Raw genomic sequence first — 16,493 nt, forward strand, 5'->3', positions numbered from 1 at the left:
TTCCTCAAGGTGTTAGAAGGACTCTGAAAAAGTTCATCCTATCCAGTCATGCCTTTATAAATAGACTACAAGTTCTCCATTCTACTGCAGGGCCAGAGGAGAGCACTGATCTGCTCTTTGAGGCTTCCTCAAAGGGACCTCTGTAGACCTGCTCACATGATATATCAGAGGAGAAGGGATGGTGGAAATTATTTATAAGGTCCATATGAATACTGAGAGCCTCTCATTGCTGGGAGAACTCAGGAGTTACCCATCCTCCTTACTGAATCTCCTGCATGGCAGCCACAGAGACTCTGCTGCCCTCTGACCTGCTTCCATGATGAATCTTAGTCATCGCAGCAACTCAAATTTCATCAGAAACTAAAACATCAGCCTAGCAGTGTTTATATCGTCTTTGTCATCCTTCACTTATTGGAGCCAGATAGAATCACAGCACCTGCTCTATGGCCCATTACTGTTCTTGATCTTCTCAGCTTTCCTTGGAGATGGCTGCAGCTCAGGAGGTAGAGCAGGTCATCTACTGATCAATAGGTTGGTGATTCAATTCCTGTCTGCTCCAGTCTGCATGCGAAAGTATCCTTGGGAAAGATATTGAACCCCAAGCTGCTCTCTGATGCTTTTGTTGAAATGTGAAAGAAAGCATTTAAATGTAGAAAAAAAGTGCTCATGCGAATGAGGCATGTTGTGCAGAGTAGAAAAGCTCTATGTAAAGACCAGCCATCTACGACTTTCTGCCCATCCTGTGGCTTTTTGACTTGGATGACAGTGAATAAAAAAATAAAATAAATAAATGTAAGATTTTGAGGTTCTGAAGCCGGTTTAGCTGTAGCACACATGTACTTCAAGTAACGTTTAACACGACGGCCAAATTGGGCTGAAAGTCACCAAATTATGAGATTAAACGTCCTGATAGTCAAATTGTGAATCATGTGTTGAATGATGAGAACTGGACAGATTCCTGTCTGAAATGCGGTGACTGGTTTTCATGAAAAAAGAGAGTGCTTTGTTTTTTTTCATCTTCACAGTCTGAACTCTGTTCCTGTGTTCAGGCTCAGAGGATGTATAGAAAGGAGGCTTTATTAAAGCGATACAGAGCTGCAGAGAAAAACGCTGCCAACATTCCTTTGAACCACATCTGTGACGTCCGCTCCTCCTCCTGTCTCTCCTCTGAAACGACTTCCATTCATTCATTTTGTTCTGTGCAGGAACACAACACGACAACACAAACACCTTCAGCAGCAACAACAAACCCCGTACATGTTGCAGGAAACAGCCATCATCCTTATTCTGAACTTTCTTTAACGATATAAAACCATTAAAGACATGAACACTGTAACCCGCTCCTACCTTGCAGACAAAAATTTCTGGGCACAGATGACTTGGTTCACACTCTGTCAGTCCAAATTCAGGAGAGTGAAAGATAAATATATTTATGATTAAACAGTGAGAAAGAATTCCATTTTAATTTGTGTAGATTTTTGGGTATTTTGCTTCTGTGTGTCAAAGCATTTTGTACTCACTGATTTTAGAGGTTCATCCATTTTCTTAACTGCATACCCAGTTTAGGGTCACGGTGAGTGGAGCCTGTCTCTGCTGTGGGGGGCACACCTGGACAGGTCACCAGTCTATCTCAGAGCTCTCTGTGAAGATCTTTATTATTGTGATTATTATTAATATTTTTCCTGGGATTAAAATGAAACAGGTCAGTATTTAAACCACTCTGCAACATGCACAGCCAACATGATGCCTGTGAGTGTCTCACTCACTCATCCAAACAGTCCAAACAAAATCTAAACAGTCTCATCTAAATTCTGTCAGTGCAGATTAATCCATATTTATGTAATTGTTTTAACAATTTCAGCATATTTACCGATGCACTAGATTCTTCATGTCTTCATGTTTCATTAACCACACATGCAAGTTCATAAATCCCCACAGAGCTTTGCTTCCTGTCTGCTCTGAAGCTCAGCAGCTTTAAACTCATATTAGAGGTAAAAACTCAGTATGTGTAACTACAACACAATTAATATTTATTATAACCAGCATAATAAACACAGAATTATGTGTTTACCGCGTTCTTTAACACACGTCATAATAATCAACTTTAGTGACAATGTGCTCCACAGAAATGACAAAAAATAGAATAATTAAACTAAAACACTGTGGACCCTGTAAGAGCAGCTGATTCCCTGGTCTGAAGTATCTGGATGCAGAAGATGGGGTTAAACGTTCTGTCAGTGTGTGATGCTTCATATCAGAGCTGGTATGGTTACAGTAATGTGACAGAGCTGTAGTTTATTTTCTGAGTCACACTGAAATGGATCACAGAGGGAAATGAAGGCTTTCAGTGTGGCAGAACCCACTGACCTTCTGTGCTTTTATTCTGAAGTGAGCTTCCTGCTGTCTGTGGGAATCAGGGCAGAACATGAGTTTGCATCCATCTGCTGCAGGACGTCCTGAAACCAGAACCGAGCTGGAGCTGGGCTGGATTCTGGGATCATGTCCAGAAGAGGAATTAGGGGCACTTTGAGCTATAGTCTGGGTCCAGCTTGGTTCCGAATGACTGAACATCACCTGCACCTTTGATCCTGATGTCTGACTGAAACTAAGAGCTGTGGGACCGTCAGGCGACAGGAAGCCAGTGAGACCCCAGAAACGCCACAACCAGAGTTTACATGTGTCACTAACAATGATGGTGTGTGTGTGTGTGTGTGTGTGTGTGTGTGTGTGTGTGTGTGTGTGTGTGTGTGTGTGTGTGTATATATATATATATATATATATATATATATATATATATATATATATATATATATATATATATATTTTTTTTTTTTTTTTTTTTTTTTTTTTTTCCTCGTATCTGATCTGTAGCACACATACTCATCATCAGGGTACGCTGAAACCCTCCTCCACCAGCTGTGTGTCTCAAGTTAAGGGAAATTCTCACAGATATCAACCTATGAGCTGCTCCCACGTGAAACTCACCTCACTTCACCTCACACACACACACACACACACACACACACACACACACACACACACACACACACACACACACACACACACAGAAAAACACACACACACAGCATGTCAGGCTCCACTGAGTTGCCTCCTACTGTTGGCCTCCGTCGTGATCCCATTAACCAATCACAAATCTTTTTTGAAACAAACACCCTTTATCTGGCAGGAAGTCCCCCCCTTCTCCCTCTGTTCTTCTTTGGTGTGTGATTCAGTTAACCTGTGAGGACCTGCAGGTCAGTTTTCATTCATCGTTTCAGAGAAACTTCATCTCAAGAATCAGTCTTCCACACGAGCAACCTGTGCCACCAGGAAACACAACTTCTCCCTCCCACACACCTGCCCTGACTATCTTAAAAGGTCAATGTCTACAGTCTTCACTGCTACAACAGGAAATACACAATACAAGGTGAAACAGATGCAGTTGAAAGTGATGAGTGAACGAAGGCTGACACAGCAAAACAGTATGAAGTGACTGACCCACACTATCTATCTGTTATCTATACGTGGATTCATTTAACCTAACATCAGCAACAAGAATAAGCTGTGTCATGCTGCTGTCTTGACATGATAAGAGGTACTGTTGGCAGTATTGGAGCAATAAAAATTATGGATAATTATGTCACAATTATGGCAGCAGAGCAGCTGATTTTACAAAGGAAGACTGAACCATAGTACTGGACAAATATGAAGAATAAACCCATAATAAGGACTGAAAGTAACCCAGCTTCTGCAGACAAAGCACTCTTCAGTAGTACACTGTACAGTAAGCTGTACTAAGCAATTTTGGTCAATAAGACCGGAAAAGATCTAATATATATATATATATATATATATATATATATATATATATATATATATATATATATATATATATATATATATATATATATTTCCTTCTCGTCTCTGCACTCTGAGCTCTGTGGGATCTTCCAGGAATGGTGACTTTTGTTTTCTGGAGACCCGATTGGTGATTTCATACCTGTTGATCTCTTAATCTCTAATCTGAAAGCTGAGAGGGAACCACAAAGTGAGATTAATGTGTAACTGCAGTTTTATCTGAATTTAAAAGCAGGATTAAACAACCTGCTCCACCACCTGAGTCACAACATCCCATAATGCTGCTCGTTCACAGGCAGGCTGCTCTGTGAACAGACGGCATCGATGAAAGTGTGACTCTAATAATGTAAAACATGGAAGCTTTGAACAACAAGTTGGTTTTCATATACATGAAAAGAGGAGTCTCTTGTAGGTCTTTCCTGTGAAGCTGAACCCAGACCATAAGTTCAACACTGAATTCTGTTTTGCCACTCTGAAAAATAAAAATCATATTACATCAGATCAGTGACTGAAATCAAGTCATTGCTGGTTCAGTAACACATGCTGATTGTTGAAAGAAAGAGTCAATGGGTTTTTGACAATTCAAACTTTATTAGCAGTTCCTCTGCATACACCACTGACTGGTCCCTCACCTCCTTTAAAAACATTATCTGTAAATTAAACGATGGACTGTATGTACATGTTAATGTGTGAAATCAGACACACAAAACAGATCTGAGCTCAGCAGCTGGTTTAATGTTTCTGCAGACGGGAAGGCAGAAAGTGAGACAGGTTAAAGGACACATGGCAGAAAGGAAGACAGTCAGCAGGTGGAAGACATTTCTTTTTATCTGAGGAAAACTAAAGCAGCCAGAGTTTAAAACGGACACCACCAGAAAAAAAGGGGAGAGGAAACAAACAGTTGGCTGAAGGTTGAAATTCATGCAGTTAACTTGTTGAAGTCATGGCAGCAGTTTCCACTGTGGAGGCTGTGGGCGTGGCTCTGTCAGGAAACAACACAAAAACCCTCAGTTCACTTCATACTGCTTCACTGCTTACTGACTCCATGAATCATAACCATCTCAGATGGACTCTTTTTCAACAGTAACAATTATTATTTATGGCATGCAAACACTCCCTTTTTCCTTTTTCTTTCAGTTGTGCCATTTAATGGTCACCACAGCAGATCATCTGCCTCCATCTCTCCCTATCCCAGCATCCTCCTCTGACACACCAATCCTCTGTCACTACATCCACAAACCTCCTCTGAGGTCTTCCTCTCTTCCTCCTGCCTGGCAGCTCCATCTTCATTATATCCCTTCACTCCACCCTGCCTGCACTCTATTCTTCACTGTGTGTTGCTTTGGATGATTGGCCCCAGGTATTTAAACTCATCTACCTTCACTACCTCTGATCCTTGCTTGCTCACCATTCTACCTTTCTCCCTCTCATTCGCACACATGTATTCTTTCTTGCTTTTAGCTTGATCCTTTCAGTGCAAATATGAAACAATTGTGCAGTACTGCTTTCTTGCATTTGCACAATAACTCTGCTGTCTTACTTGATGGTTCCTAGGGCATTTAAGAGTAGAATGGGAGGCAGAGCCTTCAGCTTTCAGGGCCCTCTTCTGTGGAACCAGCTCCCAGTTTGGATTCAGGAGACAGACACCCTCTCTATTTTTAAGATTAGGCTTAAAACTTTCCTTTTTGGTCAAGTTTATAATTAGGGCTGCATCAGGTAACCCTCAATCCTTCCTTAGTTATGCTGCACTAGGCCTAGGTTGCTGGTGGGTTTCCATGATGCACTGTTTCTTCTTCATTCACCTCTTTTCACGCTGTGTTTATACATCACTCTGCATTTAATCATTAGTTATTATTAATCTAAGTTTAACTAATTAATGTGTGTCATGGATTGATAAAGCAATCAAAATGTATGCAGTGCTTTCTAATAATACTGCCTAAGGGGAATATGCATAATGTATAAAATAAAACCAGCCCTAGGAATTCTGTGCTGCTTCCAAAGGAAGTCAAATTTGAGTGCTTAGTTTAAAAAATACTCTACTACTTAGATTTTAACGAACATTTAATAACTTTAGATTGACTGAATGAAAAAACTGGCAGATTATTGTTGAAATTGAATTTTGTTTTTAATACATGGTTCTCTTAACATCAACATGTTCAGGGTCTACGCCTATGTTCTAAAATAAAAGAAAACACTGGAGGTTGGGGAGGAGGGTGGAGGAAGAGGGTGGGGGGGTAAATAGGTCCCATGAACACCCCACTAAAGAGTTTGTATGCTATAACACCTCTGATTCTTTTAAATAAGATTGTGTTGTGCTTTGATTAGACACCAGCAGGATCTGTGATTAGGGTTCAGAGGTTAGTCTCCATCAGTACTGACAGTGTGTGATGGTACCTCCAGCCGGTGAGCGCCCACGGCTCAGAAGGGGAGCATCTAACTCATAACTACAAGAAAACACAGATATTAAGTTTTATTTCAACAAACTGTAAAACTCTTAATGACTGTCTTTGTGCTTCTCAAAGTAGAAATAACTCTGTTACTCAATCTGAAATGGGATTGTCTGTCGATGTGATGTCAGGCTCAGATGTGAACTTTACCCTCTGTGGTGGTGGGAGCGGCATCATCTGACTGGTCCGTTTTATCAGCAGGTGTTGCTGCAACAAATAAAAGAATAAGGGTCAAGCCTGGATTTTTCTGACGGATAATTTTGAACTCTTAACACCAACTTACTCTAATTCCATCTGAAATTTTCAAATTAGACTCAGCTGGCATTTACATGATTTTCACTGGTTGCTTTATTCATCATTAATTATCTTTCAAATTTTAAAACTTTGCTCTAAATTATTTCAGTGTCTTTAAGTTGGTCTTTCTTGATGCGTTTTCCGTGTCCGCCTCTGATTTTTCAGGCTGAATTATTGTTCCTGAACACATGAAACTCTGCATGAACCGTTATCATGATCTCAGGATTCTCTGTTTACCTTCAGTGTGTTCCAGATCGTCTGCTTCATCAGGTTCTTCAGTATCAGCATGTTCAGCGTCGCCCTCCTTTTTCTCCTCCTCCTCTTTCAACTCCTTCTCCTCCTTCTCCTTCTCTTCCTTCTCTTCCTCCTTTACCACCACCTCCTCTGCTTTTGTCTCATTCTTCTCTTCCTCCTCCTCTTCCTCCTCATTCTTGTTCTCTTCCTCTTTCTCCTCTTTTTCTTTCTCTAGCTCCTTCTCCTCTTTCTCATTCTTCTCTTCCTCATCCTCATCCTTATCCTTATCCTCATCCTCATCCTCATCCTTATTCTTATCCTTATCCTTATCCTTATCCTTATCCTTATCCTTATCATCATCCTCATCCTCATCCTTATGCTTATCCTCATCCTCATCTTCATCCTCATCCTCATCCTTATGCTTATCCTCATCCTCATCTTCATCCTCATCCTCATCCTTATGCTTATCCTCATCCTCATCCTCATCTTCATCCTCATCCTTATCCTTATCCTCATCCTCATCCTCATCCTCATCCTCCTCTTTCTCTTTTTCCTTTTTGAGCTCCTCCTTTTCCCCCTTCTCTTTCTCTTCTTTTTCCACCTCTACCTCTTCCTCCTCCTCCTCCTCTTTCATCTCCTTCTTTTTCTCCTCTTCTTCTTTCTCCTCTTCTGTCTCCTCCTCCTGAACATCTTTCTCCTCCTCCGTGTCTTTGGGCTCACTATCATTCATCTCATGGTCTTCTTCAACTGGTGATACTCTTTCCTCTTTGCTATTCTTTTCTGTGCTGTGCACCTCCTCCTCCTCACTGTCTTCTCTTTCACTGATTTCATCTCCCCCGCCCTTCACCTCCTGCCCTTCATCACTCTCTGCCTCCCCCCCATCTTTTTTGTCACCATTAGTTGCTGGTTCAGTCTCTATGTCAGAGTCAGTGTCGGTAGCAGCGCTGTCTTCTGTGTCTTCATGTGCAGATTCATCAGTCTCTGTGGATTGAGATAATCATCATGTCTCTGAGGAACATGAGGAATCAGCTTTTGTAGCTGTTTTTACACTGGAAAAAACACTGTGCAGTAAAAACAACTTTGTTGGGAATCTTTGATATGAGCTTTAACACTCTTTGTCCTTTGAGAGCTTCCTGAAGACTTCGACTAAAATCTTGAAGGAGGATGCAAAAACTGAACTGCTTTTTCTTCACTCTACACTCCCTCCTCTCTTTCTTAATGATTGGCTGACCTCTCTCTTTACTGAGGTCACTGGTTCTCACTGCTTGATGTGTGCCACCACTAACTGAGCTCATCACAGCTCATATTCACACAACGGAAGACATCCCACCAGGTAATGTTTGACAAAGCTCACCTGGTCCCTGGAAGCTGTTCTGTCTTTTAACAGAGTGCAGTCAGAGGCTACTGTGAGGAAACTAAATCTGTGGACACCTTTCTGTAGCCTACATGTTTTTATAGTGCAGAAAACACTTAAACGACTGGTGTGTTCAAACGTTTGTCCAATACTGTAGCTCTGAAGTATTAATTAAAAAATATACATGTCATATTGATTAAGTAGCTGAGCTTTTAATTGTTGAGGTGCTATATAAGTTTAAGTTATTATTATTAATATTATTAAAATGAACCTGGCTGCAAAATCATTTGGATTTGAAGTGGCGTGAACCTTGACATGCACCTTTACATTTCTGTGGCTTACACAGCCGTGACTTCACACAGAGCAGGACCGGTACAGATTTTCTGCATATTTACTGCTCTTCCACATGTTAGTTAATCACTAACCACAGCAGCACTAGTAGAAGTACTGCGTGTTTACAGAGTTCTGTAGCTTTAATTCTTTGAGTGCTTCAGAGGAAACAAATCAAAGACACATAAACCAAGAAGGACACCCGATGCTGACAACAGAACAATAGAACTGTGGAGGCTTTACAACAGTATAAGCAGACACATTAGCAGTATTCCTACAGTTACAGCAGCAGTGGTTTTTCTGCAATAATACTTTACACAATAGTATACACTATATTGTCAAACTCCTCTGCCTTCACAAGCATGTGAACTTGAGTGACATCCCATTCTTAATCTATATTGTTTAATATGATGTTGGTCCACCCTTGGCAGTTATAACAGCTTCAACTCTTCTGGGAAGTCTTTCCACAAGGTTTAAGAGTGTTTATGGGAATTTTTGACCATTTTTACAGAAGCGCATTTGTGTGACAAGAAAGCCTGGCTCACAGTCTTCACTCTAATTCATCCAAAGGTGTTTGGTTGGGTTGGGGTCAGGACTCTGTGCAGGCCAGTCAAGTTCTCCTAACCAAACTCCCTCATCCATGTCTTTATGGACCTGCATGTGCAGTCATGTTGGAACAGGAAGGGGCCATCCCCAAACTGTTCCTACAAAGTTGGGAGCATGAAATTGTCCAAACTGTATTGGCATGCTGAAGCATTAAGAGTTCTTTTCACTGGAACTAAGGGGCTGAGCCCAACTCTGGAAAAACAACCCCACACCATAATCCCTTCTCCACCAAACTTTATGCTTGGCACAGTGCAGTCAGACAAGTACCGTTCTCCTGGCAACCACCAAACCCAGACTCATCCATCAAACTGCCAGCCAGGGAAGCATGATTCCTCACTCCAGAGAAGACAGCTCGACTGCTCTAGAGTCCAGTGGCTTTGCATTGTGTTTGGTGATATAAGGCTTGGATGCAGCTGCTCAGCCATGGAAACCCATTCATGAAGCTCTCTACACACTGTTACTGAGCTAATCTGAAGACCACATGAAGGTTTGAGGTCTGTAGAGATTGACTCTGCAGAAAGTTGGTGACCTCTGTGGATTATATGCCTCAGAGCCCACTCTGTGATTTCACTTCATGGCTGAGTTACTGTCAGTTTTTTCCACTTTGTTATAATATCACAAAAAATATTTGGTAACAAGGAAAGTTCTCAACTGCACTTGCTGCACAGGTGGCATCCTATCACGGTACCACGCTGGAATTCACTGAGCTCCTGGAGCGACCCATTCTTTCACAAATGTTTGTAGAAGCAGTCTGCATGCCTGGGTGCTTGGTTTTATACACCTGTATAAAACCAAGGTTTTAGTGATTTGAACACCTGAAATCAGTGATTTGGATGGGTGAGTGAATGCTTTTGACAATATAGTGTATATAGTTATGATACAGTAGTTGCTTCAACAAGGCCTGAAAATAAAATAGAGGAACAGCAGGAAGAGTTAAAGGAAGTAACACAGATATGTGCCGAGCAGCTGATGTAAAAAATTTCACGTGTGTTCTCCTTAAAAATAAAACCACACACTCACCTTGTGTTTCAGTTATCTCCTCTGAAGAATCTGAAACAAAGGAGAAAGATGTCTTTCTTTGTATGTTTTTGGAGAATTTAACTTTGTTGTTCTCTCCATAGCTTTCAGCTTGTTTAATCTCAGTCCATCAATTTCAAGAAAACTAAAGACACGTAAGAGAAATTTTACCTTCAGACTGTCCTGCAGCATCTGTGGAGACAAACACTTTGTATAAAGATCATCATCACAGATGTGAGATATGCCAGCCTCATGTCATTGGATTTATACATGGATAAGAAGCTGCCTGTTCTGTGACAGTTCAAAGAACATTTCAAACTAACAACTGGATGTGTGAGTCCTGCCTGCATAGCTTTGGTTAAGATTATGTCTCTATCTTAAACAAAACACAGCTAGCTTGGCTCCTGTGACTTAGCATGCTATGTATATACGTGTGTAAAGGGATCATATTCTGACATGAGGACTAAAACCTTTTATGTAAAAGGACACGATGAGGTTTTCAGGCTTTACTGGGTTGAAGACAGGTGGACACACAGGTGAGAAGATTGCCTGGAATTTCTACAGGAGAATATTCAATCTAAATTGAACTGAAAGTGAATTTTGTCTCATTGATGCTTTTGTGTCTATCATTTTGTGTCTTGAACGGAGATGCTCAGTGATTCTTCTGCATCTGACAATAAAACAATAAACTTCACCTCACCTTCATCGCTGTCCTTCATGCCATCACCTTCATCGCTGTCCTTCACGCCAACACCTTCACTGCTGTCCTTCAAACCATCACCTTCACTGCTGTCCTTCAAACCATCACCTTCACTGCTGTCCTTCAAACCATCACCTTCACTGCTGTCCTTCAAACCATCACCTTCACTGCTGTGGTCTAAACCAGCTTACAAACCAAAAATAACAGAGAAACTGAATCAGAACAATAATGTAATGATTAAACTAATTCAGAGCTCAACGTGTATTTTAAATTAAAAACTGCTTATTTATTAAACTTCAGGCTCCACTGACCTGGTGACTCAGTGGCGTGAACTGAAGGAACTGAAACACACAAAAAAGAGAGCGTAGTGAGCACACATACAGGTGAGTGTTCACTGTGTTTAGGAGAATCTTGAACATGAACTAATTCATTAATTAAACTACTTCAATTTAGACAATGTTTTGTTTATTATTTTACATTTAAAAATTTCAAGCACACCCACACATACAGATATGCATACACTGATCAGGTTTAACATTATGACCACCTGCCTAATATTGTGTTGGTCCCCCTTTTGCTGCCAAATCAATCCCGACCCATCAGGGTACAGACTCCATTAGACCCCTGAATGTTTGCTGTAGGATCAACACCAAGATGTTAGCAACAGCTCCATTAAGTCCTGTTGGTTGAGAGATGGCGGCCTCCAAGGACTGGGCTTGTTTGTCCATCCCACATCCCTCAGATGCTCAACTGGATTGAGATCTGGGGACTTTGGAGGCCAAGTCAACACCTCAAACTCATTGTTGGGCTCCTCAAACCATTAATGAACCATTTTTACTCTGTGCAGGGTGCATTAGCCTGCTAAAAGAGGCCACAGTCATCAGGGAATACAGTGAAAGGGCATATATGGTTAGCAACAATGCTTAGGTAGGTGGTATGTGTCAAAGCAGCATCCACATGAATGGCAGGACCCAAGGTTTCCCAGCAGAACATTGTCCAAACATTATTCTACCTCCACTGTCTTGCCTTATTCCCATAGTGCATCCTTGAGCCAGGTGTTCCCCAGGTAAGCGACACATATGCACCTGACCATCCACATAATGTAAAAGAAAACCTGATTCATCAGACCAGGCCACCTTCTTCTATTGCTCCATGGTCCAGTTCTGAAGCTCACATGCCCGTTTTTGGCACTTTTGGTGGGTGACAAGGGTCAGTACAGGCACCCTGCCTGTTCTGGAGCGATGCAACCCCATATACAACAAACTGTGATGCATTGTGTTTTCTGACACCTTTCTATCAGAACCAGCCTTGGGCCTTGGCCACCTATGGCCCTGTTACTGGTTCATTTCTTTGACAACTTTTGATAGTTACTGAAAACTGCACACCGGGAAAACCCCACAAGAGCTGCAGTTTTGGAGATGCTCTGACACAGTTGTGTAGCCATCACAATTTTTCCCCTGACAAACTCACTCAAATCCTTAAAATTTTCACCCATTTTACAGCTTCAAATTAATCAACTCTGAGGACAAAATGTTTACTTGCTTCCTAATGTTTCCCACATAATGTAACCCCATATGATGAAGAGATAATCAGTGTTATTCACTTCAACTGTCAGTGGTCATAATGTTAATCTTGATCAGTGTATATGTCCACAGGTAGAATGGGAGGCAGAGCCTTCAGCTTTCAGGCTCCATTATTCCTGCAATAATTTCTTCTTTACTCACCTCTTCTCTTTTTTCCATACACCACTTTGTATTTGATCATGAGTTAGAACACAATTTCTTTTCCTTCCAGCTGTCACATAGGCATTAGCAGTTGTGTAAAATTAAACTTGATTTCTTTTTTTGCATTAAATCTACACCATAGGTGCATGTCAAAGTCTGGTGTGTCAAAGTCTATTTTATTTTGTTTTAATTTAACTTTCCTTGTTGATAAAGGTTACAGTTAGGGTTGGATCAGGTGACCAGGAACCCTCCATTAGTTATGCTGCAATAGGCCTAGGCTGTTGGGGGGACTGTTTCTTTTCATTCACCTCTTTTTACTCTGTTTATACACCCCACTCTGCAATCATTACTCTCTGGCTCTCTTCCACAGCATGCCTTTTGTCTCTCTCCCTTCACCATCAACCAGTCGCGGCAGATGACCCCCCCTCCCTGAGCCTGGTTCTGCTGGAGGTTTCTTCCTGTTAAAGAGAGTTTTTCCTTCCCACTGTTGCCAAATGCTGCTCATAGGGGGTCGTTTTGACTGTTGGGTTTTCTCTGTAATTATTGAAGGTGTTTACCTTGCAATATAAAGCTCTTTGAGGGGACTGTTGTGATTTTGGGCTATATGAATAAAATTGAATTGAATAGTCCAGCCTAGAAGTAATAAATGCATGAATTAGCTTTTCAGCATCAGTCTGAGACAGAATGCTTCTAATTGTAGGCTTATTGCACAAATGCAAGAAAGCTGTCTTACAAGGTAATGCTATCCAGAGTAAGTATCTGTTAGACACTGTGTTTCTAAGATTTGTAGGATCAGGTACTGTACAGTGATTTCAGTTTTATCTGAATTTAGAAGGAGGAAATTAGAGGTCAACCTGGTCTTTATGTTTTTAAAACATTCCTGCAATTTAACTAATAGGTGTGTGTCATCTGGCTCCATGGATAGATAAAGCTCAGTATCATCTGCATAGCAATGAAAAGGTATGCAATGCATTCTAATAATACTGCCTAAGGGAAACATGAATAAAGTAAATATCTCTGGTCCCAGCACAGAACCCTGTGGAACTCCATAAATTAATCTTAGTGTGTGAAGAAGATGTCCAGTCACATGAACAAACCTCAGCCTTTTAGATGTGTTCAAATCAACATAGTCAACAGTTCTGAATGCTGCACTGAGGTCAAGCAGGATGAGCACAGAGTCATCTCTGTGCTCATCTTTTAGATATATTCATTTGTAACCTTCACTAATGCTGTTTCTGTACTGTGATGAATTCTGTAAAGCTTCAGATGAACCATTCCTGTTGTAGCCGTATGCTATCCCATCCTCTGATCACCCAAGGCGTCTGCATTCTTTCAATAATTTATGAGAGAAAAGGGAGTTTGGATATTGGCCTATAATTAGCTAAGACAGCTGGGTCAAGTGATGGCTTTTTAAGTAACGGTTTAATTACTGGCACCTTAAAGGCCTGTGGCACATAGCCAATTAATAGATAGACTGTTCATAATTAAGACTGGAGAATTAAGATTAAACTACTGAATGAACAGTCTCGTTGGAATGGGGTCTAACAGATATACTGATGGTTCAGAGGAAGTAACTACTGAAGTAAACTCACAAATATTAGTTGAGAGAAAGAGTCTAAAACATGAGAACTTTTCTGTTATTAAAAAACACAATTTTAATGGTTTAATTATTACTTTGTTACTTTGGTCTATGTGAAATGTTTGTCACTAAGACTGTAAAACTTGCAGCTTCACCCTCCTTTCATTCACATTTTCAAACCTTCTTCTTACCTTCATCACTCTCAGTCATGGCATCACCTTCACTGCTGAGGTCTGAACCAGCTTACAGACAAAACATGGCAGGGTTTGATTTAATTATGATGCGAATTTCAAACACAGACAATCAGAATCTGAACTAGATTCATTCAGAGGTTAAAATGGATTTTAAGCTTTAGACTCCTCTGACCTGGTGACTCAGTGGCATCAACTGAAGGAGCTGAAACACAGAGAGAGAGAGACAGGTGAGCACACAGACAGGTAAACAGACAGGTGAGGAGACAGGTTACCTTCAGTCTGTTCTCCACTTTTGTGAACATCTGAGGAAACAAACAAATAATTGTCTGTGTGTGTGTGTGTGTGCGTGTGTGTTTATTGTATAGAGTGTGTGCGGTGTGTATTATTGTGCTGTTACCTGGCTCTGCTGTTACAGGGTCACCTGTTCTGCCTCCTAAAAACAAAAGCAACAGAATAAACAGCATGTTTGTTCAGGTGTTCCAGCAGAGGTGCACGCCTCTCTGGAACAGAAAACAAACAAGCACAGAGAAAAGCACTCGTGTTTTGACCTCTGTTGCCTGTAGGTGGCGCTCACTGCTCTCCACAGCAGTGTTGCAGCCTGATTGTTTCTGGCTCATGGTAGAAGGTGAAAGCTGTAACTGAAATAAGTAAAATTAAGTGATATTTACCCTCATCTGATTTTTCTGGAAGGAAAAGAAAAGAAACACAACATCAGACTCACAGACCTCATATTTCATATCAAATATACAACATGACATTTTTTTTATTTTTGTATAAAATCATCAAATTAACCATAAGCTGTCATTAGGTCACTACAATAAATAGAAACTCTAAAACTAATTTTTAAATACACTACTAATTCAATTATTGAATTGTTAACTAATCACCAGTTCATGAATTAATACAAATAATCAATACTAAATCAAAAGAATTGACACTAAAACATGATGATGTCATAGCTTACTCTGGACTGGAGCTGCAAGTGAAACAGCAAAGAAAGCAAAGAGCAGCAACACAACAGACCTGTAAAACACACACACACACACACACACACACACACTTTTCAATGCAAAGTGATTGTGTGATTTGACTGCAGCCTGTTTGCATGTTTTTTCCTTCTTGGTGAAAACATGACATGACAAAAACTTCCCCTTGAATCAGTCACTGTGGTTACTGCGTGTTTTCATATGTTAAAAAATAAAAGTATCTCAGAAATCTGAATATATAAACAGCAACAGATTTATCAGGAAAGCTGATCTATTAGAGCTAAATAGGGTAAGCATGAGCAGTGACTTCAGGGTTTCTCTCTCAACATGACTGCAGTAAAGAAACTAAAGAAGTTGATGAATGCCAGGTGATCAATCTCAGGTGTAACCAGGCATCAGGTTAAATGACTGCGCTCCATTGTGACTCCTCCTCAGAAAAATACAAAGCATCTATTCTTTCCCAACATATAGCGAGCCGGCATGGAGATTCTTTAAGGATCGCTGTGGGAGTGTCGGTGAGAGGAAGCAGGATTTATTCAAACGGCCAACAAATAACCCAAACAGACCCTGAATTCAGACAGCAGCACAAAGAAACAGAACCACACAGAGCCAGACCCAAAGTACAGGCACTCTGAAAATATTTTAGCAGTTTGTGTGTTACTGTGCAAAGGGAACCAGATTCAAGTTTGAATAGGAGCTCATTAAAAGAAGAGCAGGGAGCCTCTCGGAGCCTCGTGAAATCAGTGAGAGCTGTGACTGAGAGCTAAAGGTTACAGACAGAAATGAAACCTGAGCTGACACGACCCAGCAGGCTGATTTGTAAGGTGAAGAATGAACTCACCGCCGCAGCATGTTGATATTCCACAGGTCGATGGAAGCTCTGATGAGGAGAAAATAAAGTGTTCCTAAAGTCTGCTGAAAGAGAGCAGCAGCTTTTTATACTCCTCCTCCTCCCCCTCCTCCGATCACCTGGGCGTCTGCACAGACTCACTTTGAGTTCCTTTAAAAGTGTCCTGTTTACATTCAGAGCACAACGTTCAATCCAGATTATTCTAAACCCTGTGCTGGGTTCAGCCTGAGGTTGGATCAGCGTGAAAAGCACAGAGTTGCAGGAATGAACGCACACAGCCATCACACCATAAGAAAAAGTGCTTCAGCCTTCTGGGTGGA

At 41.0% G+C, this 16,493-nt stretch overlaps 1 protein-coding gene and 1 long non-coding RNA gene across 2 annotated transcripts; both read right to left on the bottom strand.

The window, feature by feature from the left end:
* Window positions 1-4,480: 4,480 nt before the first annotated feature.
* LOC115788826 (uncharacterized) lies at window positions 4,481-7,022 on the bottom strand. The gene is made up of 4 exons (XR_004020625.1): window positions 6,837-7,022; window positions 6,456-6,512; window positions 6,253-6,302; window positions 4,481-4,840 (listed from the first exon to the last, which is right to left on the bottom strand). It is a non-coding gene; the product is annotated as an uncharacterized LOC115788826 (long non-coding RNA).
* A 245-nt stretch (window positions 7,023-7,267) lies between these two features.
* stm (starmaker) lies at window positions 7,268-16,246 on the bottom strand. Its single transcript, XM_030740500.1, has 12 exons — window positions 16,165-16,246; window positions 15,302-15,360; window positions 15,006-15,020; window positions 14,735-14,770; window positions 14,510-14,539; window positions 14,335-14,385; window positions 11,152-11,181; window positions 10,841-11,026; window positions 10,312-10,332; window positions 10,144-10,173; window positions 7,397-7,814; window positions 7,268-7,271 (listed from the first exon to the last, which is right to left on the bottom strand). Exons 1-12 carry the CDS (start codon window positions 16,173-16,175, stop codon window positions 7,268-7,270), a joined length of 891 nt encoding a protein of 296 aa, XP_030596360.1. The 5' UTR covers window positions 16,176-16,246.
* Between the last annotated feature and the right edge of the window lie 247 nt (window positions 16,247-16,493).

Source organism: Archocentrus centrarchus, chromosome 11 (assembly GCF_007364275.1).
Source record: "Archocentrus centrarchus isolate MPI-CPG fArcCen1 chromosome 11, fArcCen1, whole genome shotgun sequence".
In the NCBI taxonomy this organism is placed as follows: domain Eukaryota; kingdom Metazoa; phylum Chordata; class Actinopteri; order Cichliformes; family Cichlidae; genus Archocentrus; species Archocentrus centrarchus.

Coding starts and splice junctions, on each gene's coding strand:
- stm (XM_030740500.1), bottom strand. Junction 14,540..14,734: donor CCCTGTAACAGCAGAGCCAG/GTAACAGCACAA, acceptor TCTGTGTTTCAG/CTCCTTCAGTTGATGCCACT. Junction 10,333..10,840: donor CATGAAGGACAGCGATGAAG/GTGAGGTGAAGT, acceptor TTGTCTCCACAG/ATGCTGCAGGACAGTCTGAA.